At 36.1% G+C, this 14,928-nt stretch overlaps 1 protein-coding gene across 6 annotated transcripts in view; it reads right to left on the reverse strand.

The window, feature by feature from the left end:
• The window catches only part of GOLGB1 (golgin B1), a 98,365-nt gene that overhangs the window by 41,605 nt on the left and 41,832 nt on the right, over positions 1-14,928 (reverse strand). For all 6 annotated transcript variants that reach the window (XM_025375076.1, XM_025375080.1, XM_025375082.1 and 3 more), the window contains one exon: positions 1,619-1,733. In XM_025375076.1, coding sequence (XP_025230861.1) covers positions 1,619-1,733 — 115 coding nt within the window. The remainder of the gene's footprint in view (positions 1-1,618; positions 1,734-14,928) is intronic.

Below are 14,928 nucleotides of genomic sequence, written 5' to 3' on the forward strand. Positions count from 1 at the left end.
TTGAAATACCCTGTTTTATTTTTAGCCTAATACTTCTCATTCTCTGAAACTTTCTTATATGTATAAACAGGTTTGCAGTCTGTCTTCCCCTCCAATATGATCATAGCTATATCCCCAGGAACGACAATAGTGCCTGGCATATAGGAAAGGCACCATAGATGAGACAAGTGAATTCAAGACACTATATAATATGTTCAGACACTTCACAAGATTACTTGAAAAAGAGGTACAGTGGTAGAAATGTCAGTGCAAAAGGTGAGTTGAAAAGAACATGACATACAAGGTAAAAGTAATCTGTGAGGCCAGACACAAAAACCAATATAGAAAACCTTAAGGTCAGTGATCCCTGCAGGAAAGAGCAAAGGAATGGAACCCATATAATACCTCCAAACCATGTGAAACCACATGGACAGGATACAGATTGTTTGCAAAACTGCAAAATAAGCATCATGGATAAGGTCTCAAAGAAGTGCTCTGAATGGGTTAAATAATGAGCTGAATTCGTGGTGTTCTTTACTTATTAGAAATAGTGGGAATCATCTGATACAAGTGTATAAGCTTCCATTTAGATCTAAGTGGAAAACTGTAAAATGGTTACGTTACAGACACTGGCTCTAGAGTTTAATAAAAGTTTTACAACCTTTACTTGCTATTCATTCTCACTCCTAAATGATAAAGTGTAGTACTCAGCTAATCCAAGATGAATTAGATCAACAAAGCATTAACGATACGCTACTAAATCCATAAAGTCTACATGAAGCATATGATAAGTGGAAGGAGACACATCTTCATTCTCACTAACTGTTCACACACAATCCAATAGGATAAAATGCTAAGTTCAGTTCAATCCAACAAAACTTTATTCAGTATCCATTATTTGCCAGGTAGTATACTTGTTTTGGGTAAAGCAAAGATAGAAAAAAAAAAAATGGCCCCTGCCCTTGAAGAGCTTATAAACTTTAAGAGCTTATAGTAAAAAAGACAAACATATAAACAGATCATTTTAATACAATGTTAAAAGTATAAAAGGATACTATGGAAGCACACAAAAAATCATTTAACCCAACTTTTGGGGATCAGTACCAAATTCCTGAAAAAGATAATATACTAGTCAAGGCCTGAGAGATGAGTAAGAATCATCTAGACTAAAGGAAAGGAGCAGGATTCTAAGTAGGGTACAGCACAAGCATAAACCACTCACTCACAACATAGTTTCTACCTTTAAACCTTTATACTGATCTCTGTTACCTCATCCCACAAATTTACTACCAGAATGTCCTTTCTTTCTTCATTTTACCTATTTTAAAAATCATCTTACTAAGGTCCTGTTCAAGCCATACTTCCTATAGGATACAATGACCATTCCAAAATGATTATGAGTTACAAAGAAATCCTGCAGCATGTATAGTCCATAATGCAAAATGTTATGTAAACACTGATACTATGCTCTAATTGTTTAATGTGTATTAATTTTATCTTTCATAGTTACCAGCTCTATTATCTAAATCTTTATTATCATGGAATCAGAGAATTCTACATGTTACACATAAATAATGATAAAAGTAGAGGTACTTGTGGGATAAGAAGACAGAGAATTATGGTTTTCTTTTATACATACCATTCTCAGCTTTCAGCTCCTCCAGCTCTATAGAACTAAGAAGCAAGGCTCCCTTTTCATTCTCTAGTTCTACCACTCTCTTCTGCAAAGAAGCAATATTCTCCTCAGTGACTGCCTAAATTGTAGAAAGACAACAAATTAATGATTCTCCAGTAGAAAATTCTCACACTAATGCCCAGATAGCCTCTAGCATTTTTGTCTTCTAAAAGTTCTCCAGCCATGAAAATACTTTAAAAATAACATCTACTTATCTGCCTAGGTAATCTTTGAAGAAAAGTGTTTTATCTAAAGATTTAGAAAAAGAAATAAAATATTTCACACAAATATCAAGTTCATTGGCTTTTAAATTTAAGATTGAAGCCTGGAATACAAAGATAGAAATTCCAAGTCTATAGCATAAGAAAGAACATTTTCAGGTTCACAAACAAATAATATTAAAAGATTAGATTAATGCCACCAAGTAACATGGTCTCTCTCCTGAAGGAAAATGAACATGAGGAGAGGTTCCACAAAGAGGAATAGAGGCAAAGGAATATGTACCTCTTAAGAAAGGAAGAATATCTATAATTTTTTTCCAAGTATAATAAAAATTCCCTTGCCTTAATTTATACATCCAGAATTTTTGGTCCTAAGGATAGGCATATATCTAATTATGCCACATCTTTAGTTTTATGTCTTTACATATTTTTTTATTCTCCATGGGTATTATTCTATACAATTTTCATACAATTGTAGAATTTTTAAGCCATGAGGGTCTTCACAGCATACTTGACCCCAAAATCTTCATCCGATGTTTAAAATAAATAGCAAGGGATGAATTTAGGGTTTTTATGGCTTTTATTTTGAGGGAAGTTCCCAGTTTGCAGTACACAGGGCAAGTAAAACTCTTAATAGAATAGCCACAGATATTTCTGGCTTGAAGAATGAGAAGAAAGAGTTTGGGACAAACATAGCTGCTAAGAAGTGAGGAGGGAGATCAGAGAGAAGAAAAAGAGTTAGGAAGGAGGAGCCCTGAATTCTGTGTATAAACTTAGCTGAAATTGCCGGCTGAACAATGGCACTATGTATTTGTTGAACTGACTTAAAGCAGCCCAGCTAAGGCAAAAATAACTGAACGGAGTTTTGATGCCTCTCTGTCATAGGCCAGAGTTTGGGGTTTGAGTCCAACTTACTGTCTGATAAAAAGTAACTAAAATTTTAGAAATAATAAAATAGAATCTTGAGAACAAAACACAACATCTGGAATTCAAAACAAAACCATTCACACATAAAGAAACAGGAAAGTGTGACCCATTCTCAAGGAAAAAAATGTAATCAACAGATTCTAGCTATAAAACGATGCAGATTTTGTAAGTAGCAAACAAGAATTTTAATAAAGAAGCTATTTTATCTGTGCTTAGGACATAAATGAATATGCTCATAATGAATAAGAAGAAAGGAAATCTTAGTACGAACAAAGAAAATGTAACAATGAACCAGTTTGAAATTCTATAACTAATAAACATAATACCTGAAATGAAAATTTCGATAGGCTTAATAGAGACAACAGAAGAAAGTCTTGGTGAACTTGAAGATAATAAATCAACAGATATTATCCAACCTGAAGACGGAAGAATTAAAAAAAAAAATGAATACAACCTCAGGGACACGTGGGACAATATTAAAAGGTTCAATATACGTGTAATTGGAGTACCAGAAGAGACGAGGGGCAGAATAGGAAGAAAAAATATTTTAAGAAACAGAGATATAGACCAATGGAACAGAACAGAGTCCTCAGAAATAATACCACACATCTACAGCCATCTGATCTTTGACAAACCTGACAAAAACAAGAAATGGGGAAAGGATTCCCTATTTAATAAATGGTGCTGGGAAAATTGGCTAGCCATAAGTAGAAAGCTGAAACTGGATCCTTTCCTTACTCCTTATACGAAAATTAATTCAAGATGGATTAGAGACTTAAATGTTAGACCTAATACCATAAAAACCCTAGAGGAAAACCTAGGTAGTACCATTCAGGACATAGGCATGGGCAAAGACTTCATGTCTAAAACACCAAAAGCAACGGCAGCAAAAGCCAAAATTGACAAATGGGATCGCATTAAACTAAAGAGCTTCTGCACAGCAAAAGAAACTACCATCAGAGTGAACAGGCAACCTACAGAATGGGAGAAAATTTTTGCAATCTAGTCATCTGACAAAGGGCTAATATCCAGAACCTACAAAGAACTCAAACAAATTTACAAGAAAAAAACAAACCACCCCATCAAAAAGTGGGCAAAGGATATGAACAGACATTTCTCAAAAGAAGACATTCATACAGCCAACAGACACATGAAAAAATGCTCGTCATCACTGGCCATCAGAGAAATGCAAATCAAAACCACAATGAGATACCATCTCACACCAGTTAGAATGGCGATCATTAAAAAGTCAGGAAACAACAGGTGCTGGAGAGGATGTGGAGAAATACGAACACTTTTACACTGTTGGTGGGATTGTAAACTAGTTCAACCATTATGGAAAACAGTATGGCGATTCCTCAAGGATCTAGAACTAGATGTACCATATGACCCAGCCATCCCATTACTGGGTATATACCCAAAGGATTATAAATTATGCTGCTATAAAGACACATGCACACGTATGTTTATTGCAGCACTATTCACAATAGCAAAGACTTGGAATCAACCCAAATGTCCATCAGTGACAGACTGGATTAAGAAAATGTGGCACATATACACCATGGAATACTATGCAGCCATAAAGAAGGATGAGTTTGTGTCCTTTGTAGGGACATGGATGCAGCTGGAAACCATCATTCTTAGCAAACTATCATGAGAACAGAAAACCAAACACCGCATGTTCTCACTCATAGGTGGGAACTGAACAATGAGATCACTTGGACTTGGGAAGGGGAACATCACACACCGGGGCCTATCATGGGGAGGGGGGAGGGGGGAGGGATTGCATTGGGAGTTATACCTGATGTAAATGATGAGTTGATGGGTGCTGACGAGTTGATGGGTGCAGCACAGCAACATGGCACAAGTATACATATGTAACAAACCTGCACGTTATGCACATGTACCCTAGAACTTAAAGTATAATAATAATAAAAAATTTAAAAAAAATAAAAACTAGCTAAACAAACAAACAAAAAGAAATGGTCAAAAATTTCTCAAATGTAAGGTTATATATGTAAGAAACTCAACAAAAGCAAGCAAGAGAATGACAAAGAAAACTATAACTAAGTACATCACAGACAAGGATAAAAGGAAAGTCTAAAATCTCCATAGGCAAATGATACTTTACATACAGAGGAACAACAATTTGAATGAATACTGACCAATTTTTAGGGAAAAAATATAGGCCAGAAGAGGGAAACACCTTCTTTAAAGTACTGAAAGAAAGGCTGGATGTGGTAGCTCACGCCTATAAGGCTGGATGCAGTGGCTCACACCTATAATCCCAGCACTTTGGGAGGCCGAGGCGGGTGGATCACCTGAGGTCGAGAGTTCAAGACCAGCTTGACCAACATGGAGAAACTCTGTCTCTGCTAAAGTACAAAATTAGCCAGGCGTGGTTACTCATGCCTGTAATCTCAGCTACTCGGGAGACTGAGGCAGGAGAATCGCTTGAACCCAGGAGGCACAGGTAGCGGTAAGCCGAGATCGTGCCATTGCACTCCCGCCTGGGTGACAAAAACGAAACTCTGTCTCAAAAAAAAAAAAAAAAAGTTCTGAAAGAAAAATTGTCAATCCAGAATTATAATATCCAGTAACAAATATCATTCAAGAGTAAAAGTAAAATAAAGACATTTTTAGACAAGAAAAAAACTAAGAAAAATTTTTCACAGACAGACCTATACTATAATATTATGGGTTGTTGTAGAGGCTGAAGAAAATGGTATCAAATAGATATCTGATCATCAGAGAGGAAAGGGCATTACAAATGGTAAATATGTGGATAAATGTTAAGGTCAATATTTTCCCCTTAATGTCTTTCAAATCTATATAACCGTTTTAAGCACAAATATTAAAATTGTGTGCTGAGGCTTATCACTTTTGTTAATATAATACATACAACAACTGTGGCATAAGGAATAGGGTAAGGGTATATGATTATAAAGATTCTACCTTTTAAGTGAAGTAGTACAGTATGAACTCTAAGAAGACTGAAAAGGATATATGTTGTACTTCCTAGAGCAACCACTTAAAAAACTTTCGTAAAAAGATATAGCTCAATACCCAATAGAGGAGTTTTGCTTCTGCTGAAGACTGAGTAACATGGAACGGATTTAACCTCCTACCTGAAATAGTAATAACCAAAACCAGACAAAATAATAAAATAATCATTTTCAGAATACTGGATATCAAGCAACAAAGGATAATTATCTCTGAAAGAGGCAGAAAACAAATAAAGTGATCCCTAAAGCTGACCAAGCTTCATGACTTAAGAGAGTTTTCAGCTTGTGATCCAAGAAGGGGGAAACAGACTGAGCCTGGTAGACTCCCTAAGTTCATAAGACAGAGCTGACAGTCCAGAAAGAGCAAGATAGCTGCAGTTCACAGAACAGAATACCAGATGGGAAAAAGTCACATGCGGAGAAAACTCTGCAGATCTGCAAAGGGACTGAACAAGTGTTCAGTGAAGTACAGAGCAGCACATGAATGTGAGGAAAGCATCCAAGGCTACCTGAACTACCCCTACCTATCTGAAGAGATTAAAGAATAGCACCTGGTACTCACACAAAACCCGGAAGAGTGTCAGTTATATAGCCAACTGTGAAAAAACACTTCTCAGGGCATTGAGTAGGATACTCAGCAAGGTCTTGCCTCAGGAGTAAGGAATGACTGAGCACTGATTCGAACCCTCCTAACAAATCAAAGCAGCAAGATCTGAAAGGACCAAGTTTTTTTCAAAGAATTTAACTGAATCCCATAAAAAAAGCTCCAAAATATGTTAACAAAACAAAGATAGAAACAAAGGAGAATCACTTGAACCCGGGAGGCAGAGATTGCAGGTTTTGACTAATTTGACTAATTCATGGCAGAAAATCTTCCAAAACTATAAACACAGAGATTGAAAAAGCTCAATGAACCCCAATCACAAGAAACATGCTATGTCAAGGCACACCATAATTCAAGTGCTCAAAAACAGTGGTAAAATCCTAAAAGCAGGCAGGAAAAAACAGAAAGAGAGAAGCATGACAGATTTCTTATCAAAAACAAAATGCAAGGGCCAGATGCAGTGGTTCATACCTGTAATCCCAGCACTTTGGGAGGCTGAGGGGGATGGATTGCTTGAGACCAGAGTTCGAGACTAGCCTGGCCAACATGGCAAAACCCCATCTCTACTAAAAATACAAAATTAGCCAAGCATGGTGGCTGGTGCCTGTAATCCAAGCTACTCGGGAGGCTGAGGCAGGAGAATCACTTGAACCCGGGAGGCGGAGGCTGCAGTGAGCCGAGATTGCGCCACTGCACTCCAGCCTGGTAACAAAGCGAGACTCCGTCTCAAAAACAAACAAACAAACAAACAAAAAAAAAACCATGACCAGCAGACTTGCACACACATCCATGTGCATGCATACACAAAAATTAAAAGAAGTCCTTCAGAGCCAGGTCCAGTAGCTCACACCTGTAATCCCAGCACTTTGGGAGGCCAAGGCAGGATCATTTGAGCTCAGGAGGTTAAAACCAGCCATCCTAGGTAACTTAGCAAGACCTCATCTCTACTAAAAGTAAAAAAAAAAAAAAAGTTATCTGGGTATCATGGTGCATGCCTGTAGTCGCAGTTACTCTGGAGGCCAATGTGGAAGAATCACTTGAGCCCAGGAGGATGAGGCTGCAGTAAGCCATGATCATGCCACTGCACTCCGGCCTGGGCGACAAAGTGAGAATCTGTCTCCATTAAAAAAAAAAAAAAAAGTCCGTCAGAGAGAAGAAAAATGACACCAGATGGAAATATGAAGCCAGGGTTTGGCAAACTTTGGAGGTCCGCATAAATAAAGTTTTATTGGAACATAACCACAACCATTTGTTTCCCTTTGCTCTATGTCTATTCTTGCTGTACAATGGCAGAGTTGAGTACGTGCAACAAAGACTATCTGACCCACAAAGCCTAAAATATTTACTATACATAAAAGGATTGGCAATCTCTGATCTACCACCAAAGAATGAAAAGTACCAGAAATGGTAACTGCAATGGTAGTTAAGATTTATTTTCTTATTTTAATCTCCTTAAAACATAAACGTAAATGCTTTATATGTATTAGCCAAAAACTGTCCACAACCCAAATTATCCATCAATGAGTCAATGGTACACAAATTGTGCTGTTTACAACATACTCAACAATACAGTGGAATGAATTATTACTAAACAGACATTAGGATGAATCTCAAGTATGCTGAGTACAATAAGCCAACAAAAAAGTGTATATACAACTTATATAAAATTTTTAAAAAATCTGTAATGACAGAAAGCAGATCAGTGTTTGTCTAGTAGGGAAAGATGTGAGGGAAAAGATTAAAAGAGGACATGAGAAAACTTCTAGAGATGATGAATATGTTCATTTTCTTGATAGTAGTAATGGTTTTACATGTTATCAAATTGTGCTGGGTGCTGTGGCTTAAACACCTGTAATCCCAACACTTTGGGAGACAAAAGCAGGAGGATCACTTGAGCCCAGGAGTTAGTTTGAGGCCAGCCTGGGCAACACAGTGAGACCTTGTCTCTACAAAAAAAAAAAAAAAAAAAAAAATTGGCCAGACATGGTGGCACATGCCTATAGTCCCAGCTATTCAGAAGGCTGAGGTGAGAGGATTGCTTGAGCCCAGGAAGTTAAGGCTGTAGTGAGCTCTGATCACGTGACTGCACTCCAGCCTGGGTGAGAGTACAAGACCCCGTTTCAAAAAACAAATGAAGAAACAAACAAAACCCTCTTTAAACTGTATACTTTAAACGTGTACACATTACTGTATGTTAAGTATAACTTTAATAGAGCTGTTTAAAAGAAAAAGTTGTCAATCAATAAATGAAAATTAAATTCAAGAAACTTCTAATTATCAAATAGAAGGCAGGAAAAAAGAAGGGAAAACAGAGGGAAAAAAACAGAAAGCAAAATGGTAGACCTAAATCCAATGACATCAATAATTACATTAAAAGGACTAAGCACTCCAATTACAAAGAAGAGAAGAAATTAAAAAGTATAACCCAACTATATGTTGCCTTCAAGACATTCACTTTTAAGAAAGACATAAGTTAAAAGTAAAAGGACAGAAAAGAATATACCATTCAAGCAATAAACATAACACTGAATACTTTTATTAATGCCAGATACAGAGAAATGCAAATAAAGAAGTATTACTAGAGATAGAGTAACATTTTGTAAGTGAAAAAAGGAACATTTTATCTGAAAGATAAATGTGTATGTACTAATAACAGAGATTCCAATTACCAAGAGGCAAAAAATGACTACATTAAAAGGAGAAACAGACAATTCCACAGTCGTAGTTGGAGATTTCAACCCCCTCTCAGCAAATGTTTCAATAACCAGACAAAAATCAAAGACAAATATAACCTGGACAATACTATGATCTAAGTGCTATTTGTAGAACATTAAATCCAATTACTACAGAATGCACACTATTTACAAGTATACAAAGTATGTTCACCAAGACACCATATGCTGCATCATAAAATAGGTCTCAATAAATTTCAAAGGATTGAAGTCATATAAAACATATTCTCTGATCATAATGAAATTATATTAGAAATCAGTAAAATATATAGAAATAAAACCAAATAGCTGGATATTCTACAACAACATGTTTATTTAGAACACACTTCTAAACAATCCATGGTCAATGAAAAAACCACAGAGAAACTCAGAAAAATCTTCAAAAACTGAAATGATTAAAAAACCACAACATAACAAGCTGTGCTTAGAGGGAACTGTGTTAACTTTAAATGTTCATATGAGAAAAGAAGACCTGAAATCTTTGATAAAAAGTTTCGCCTTAAGAAGCTATAAAAAGAAGAGCAAAGTAAATCCAAGTAGAAAGAAACACTAAAGAGTGGAAATCAATGAAAATGAAAATAATCAGCAATAGAGAAAATTAACAAGGCCAAAAGTGGCTCTTTGAAAAGATTGGGGAAAAATGTTGAATAAATTCTAGGTAGACTGATAAAGAAAATGAAGCACAAATTAACAACAGCAGGGATCAGAGCTTACAGGCATTAAAAGGATAAAAAGTAAATACTGTAACCAACATTATGACAAAAACAGAACATCTTCAATGAAATGGACAAAACCCCAGGGGAAAAAAAAAAAAAAAAAAAGCCCAAACAAACCAAAACTGGCACAGAGTGAAAAAAAAAACAACAACTTATTATTAGCCTTATATCTGTAAAGGAAATTCAATTCATTATCAGAAACCTTCCGAAAACTCCAGACTCAGATGGTTTCATTGGTAAATTCCTTTTTTTTTTTTTTTGAGACGGAGTTTTGCTCTTGTCACCCAGGTTGGAATGCAATGGCGCGATCTCGGCTCACTACAACCTCCGCCTCCCGGGCTCAAGTGATTCTCCTGCCTCAGCTTCCCGAGGAGATGGGATTACAGGCATCTGCCACCATGCCCAGCTAATTTTTTTTGTATTTTTAGTAGAGATGGGGTTTCACCATGTTGGCCAGGCTGGTCTTGAACTCCTGACCTCAGGTGATCCGCCCACCTTGGCCTCCCAAAGTGCTGGGATTACAGGCGCAAGCCACTGCACCTAGCGGTAAATTCTTTTTTAAAAAAGTATTTAAAAAATTATTTTCAAAAACTGAAATAATACCAATCACATACAAACTCTCATAAAATAGAAAGAAAGGAAACACTCACAGAAAATAGAAAAGGGAACATATTATGAGGCTGCCATACCCTTAATACCAAAACCTGATATATTATAAAACAAGAAAACCATAGACTAATATCCTCCATAAATATAAATACAAAAATCCTTCACAAAATATTAGCAAATCAAATTCAGTAATATAGAAAAAGGATAATACAGTTGACTCTTGAACATGTGTTTGAACTACATGAGTTCACTTATATGCAGATTTTTTTCAACAAATATATTGGGGTTGGGTGTGGTGGCTTATGCCTATAATTCTAGCATTTTGGGAGGCCAAGGGAGGAGGACTGCTTGAGTCCAGAAGTTCTAGACCAGCCTCGGCAACATGACAAAATTCCATTTCCACCAATAAATAAACAAACACACACACACAAATAGCTGGGCATGGTGGCATGTGCCTGTAGTCCCAGCTACTTAGGGGGCTGAGGTGGGAGGATCACTTAAGCCCAGGAGGTTGACGCTGCAGTGAGCTGTCATCGCACCACTACACTCCAGCCTGGGCGATGGAGTGACTCTGTCTCAAAAGAAAGAAAGAAATAAAATTTTAAAAAAACAAAAACAAAAACAAAACTGGTCAGGCGCAGTGGCTCACGCCTGTAATGGGAGGCCAAGGCGGGTAGATCACCAATGGTTAAGAGGTATGGTTAGGAGTTTCAGACCAGCCTGGCCAACACAGCAAAACCCCGTCTCTACTAAAAATAACAAAAATTAGCCGGGTGTGGTGGTGGGCACCTGTAGTCCCAACTACTTGAGAGGCTGAGGCAGGAGAATTGCTTGAACCTGGGAGATGGAGGTCGCAGTGAGCTGAGATCACACCACTGCACTCCAGCCTGGGCAACAGTGAAACTCCATCTCAAAAAAAAAAATAAATAAATAGAAAAATTTTTAGGAGGTTTGCTACAACTTGACATTTGTTATTACTCATAGAAGAACCACATAGCCTAGAAATATAAAAAAAAAAAAAAAAAGAAAGTTTATTTTAAAAAAATTAAGAAAAAATTAAGAAATAGCAAAAAAACTAAGAAAATTTCCTCTACAAGATTGAGGATGATCTGATAGAGGAAATTCCTTAAAAACCTAAAACTGTATCACAGCCAATGGCAAATTATGGAACACTTTCTGCTTAGATTAGAAACAATCCAAGAAGGTCAAGTCTCACCACTTCTATTAAACAGTGTACTGGAGGAATAAAAATTAGAAAGAAATGAAATTTGTCTTTATTTTCAGATGACATGATTGCTTACATAGAAAATCCTAGAGAATCTACAAAAAGAGACTAAAACCAATAAAATTAATTTGTTTATCAAGGTCACAGAATATAAGCTTAATAAAATTCAGTTGTATACTTACATATTAGCATACATTGGAAAATGAAATAAAAATAATTCCATCTATAATAATATCAAAAATATTAACTACTTCAGAATAAATGTTATAATGTGCACAGTTTCTCCAATGAAAACTAAAAAACACTGCTGAAAGAAATTAAAGATCTGAATAAATGTAAGTACACACTATATTCGTAGATTTAAAAGTTTAGTAAAGATGTCAATTCTCCTTAAATTGATCAATAGATTCCACACAATACCCATTCAAAATCTCATCTGTCTTTTTTTAAAAAAAGAATTTGAGAAGCTGATTGTATAACTTATGTGGAAAGGACCTGGAATAATCAAAGCAATCTTGAAAAGAAGAACAAAGTTGGAGGACTTATACTATTAATATTTGACTTCAAGACTAACAACAAACTACAATAATGAAGACTGTGATACTGGCATAGGGACTGACAAATAGATCAATATGACAGAACACAAAATTCAGAAGTAGATGTATTAGTCTTTGATTTTCAATGAAGGCAGCAAAAGAATCCAATGAGGAAAGTAAAGTCTCCTTAAGAAATGGTGCTGAAACAATGAAATATCCATATGGGAAAAAACAAAACAACTGGACCTTTACCTTACAACACATACAAAAATTCATTTGAGATTCAGAGACTTCACATGAAAACTAAAACCATAAAGCTTGTGGAAGAAAGCATAAGAGAATATCTTCATGAACTGGAGCTAAGCAAAGGTTTCACAGGACACAGGAAAAAAAAATAAAAAATGATAAATAATTTAAGTTCATCAAAATTTAGAAGTATGTGCCAATGAAAAGATGTCATGATGAAAATGAATAGGCAAAAGCCACAGCATGGGAGAAAATATTCACCAAATATATGATAATAGATTGACATTCAGAATATATAAAGAATTCCTACTTGATAATAAAAAGACAAAGAACTCAATTTTAAGAATGGGGAAATGATGTGAACAGACACTTCACCAATAGAAGGTATACATATGGCTAAGAATCTCAAGAAAAAAGGTTCAACATAATTTGTCATCAGGGAAATGCAAATTTAAACTACAATGAAATACCACTATATACCCATTAGAATGACCGAAATGTTTTAAAACTGACACCACCAAATCTTGGAGAAGATGTGGAACAAATGGAACTCTCATAAATTTTAGGTGGGAGTGTAAAATAGTACAACCACAGCCAGGTGTGCTGGCTCATGCTTGTAATCCCAGCACTTTGGGAGGCAAAGGCGGGCAGATCACGAGGTCAGGAGCTTGAGACCAGCCTGGCCAACATGGTGAAACCCCATCTCTACTGAAAATACAAAAATCAGCTGGGCGTCGTGGCGGGCGCCTGTAATCCCAGCTACTTGGGAGGCTGAGGCAGAATAATTGCTTGAACCCGGGAGGCGGAGGTTGCAGTGAGCCAAGATGGCACCACTGCACTCCAGCCTGGGAGACAGAGCAAGACTCCATCTTGGAAAAAAAAAAAAAAATAGTACAACCACTTTGGGAAAAGATCTGGCAATTCCTAATAAAGCTAAATACGTAGGTACACTATGGCCCAGCAAAGCAATTCCTCAACTAGTATTTACTGAAGATAAATGAAAACATATGTCCACATAACTACTTGTATGAGAATGTTCATAGCAGTTTAATTCATAATAGCCAAAGCATGAAAAAGCCCAGGTGTCCATCAATAGGAAAATGCAGTACAATCATGTAAAAGGAAAATTCAGCATATTCATAAAATGTTTCTCAGCAATATTAAAGAATAAATTATAATACATGCACAATATGGTTGAATCTCCAAATATGCTGAGTAAAAGCTTTACACGTAAGAGGACCTATCGTATGGTTAAATGTACATGATGTTGTAAAACAGGCAAAATTAATCTATGGTGAAAAATCAGTAGTTGTCTTTGGAGGGGAAGGGTGAGGATGACTATAAACGGGTACAGGGAGGTGATGGTAACGTGATATACCTTGAATAGGGGTTTGGGCAACACAGGTGTATGCATTTGACAAAACTCAAGGAATTGCATACTTAAGATCTGTGCATTTAAAGGTTTATAAATCTTACCTCAAAAGAAAAAGAATAATTACAAATAAATATTGAAATATAGTCAATGATATGAATGCTGACATACTTAGAGGGAAATGTACTGATGTCCACAACTCACAGTGAAATGTATTACAAATTTAAGATGAATTGATGGATGGGCAGAGGGATGAATAAATAGATATTTGATAAAGCAAACATGGTAGAATGTTCATGATAGAATTCAGAGGGGTATACAGACGTTCACTACAAAACTCTTTCAACTTATTTGAATGGTTGGAAAATATCTTCACAAAACATTGGAGGAAAAAGTCAAGAATGGGAGAACAGAAGAGACTGGAAACCCTAGATGCTAGAAACCAAGAGGCAAAAATTTTTATCAGTGGACCGTACAGCCCGGGAACGACAGGACTGTGCTGACCAATACGTCTGTGAGTTTGGAAGGGTATAATCTTACAGTGGAGATGACTGAATCTAGTTTTCTCAACTTGACATTAGTCAATTAAGAACATCAAACTAACCACCTTCATTTTGATATTCAGGCTCAATCAGCCTGCATCAGCCTTCGATGGTTATAATCTAGCTCTCTACAGAGATTTTTGTAGAAGGAAGAGAGAATATACTGGCCAATCAGAAGCTACTTGGCCATTATTTTTTTTTACTGTTAATTAATTAATGGGAACAACATGATTTCCATAGTAGACTTTTAAGTTTGATTAGACTGACTTGTGTTCACTAAACCTGATCAAATCTTAGTTTATCAAAAAAAAAAAAGACTTCTGAACTGGGAAAATTAACTATAAAAGCAAAAGTAATGATTCATCTCCAATACAAATTGTTAAGACCTTAGAATCAGAAAGGCTTCTGAGACCATGGTATTTGTTATCTATTAGTTTCTTATTCTTTATTGTTGAAACACTGCATTAATGCCTTTCATGATTCCTTTCAAATAGAATTGTCCTCAAAAAAGTATTTTTTTCAGGCAGAAAAAACATAAG

The sequence above is a fragment of the Theropithecus gelada genome, chromosome 2, assembly GCF_003255815.1.
Source record: "Theropithecus gelada isolate Dixy chromosome 2, Tgel_1.0, whole genome shotgun sequence".
Taxonomy (NCBI): domain Eukaryota; kingdom Metazoa; phylum Chordata; class Mammalia; order Primates; family Cercopithecidae; genus Theropithecus; species Theropithecus gelada.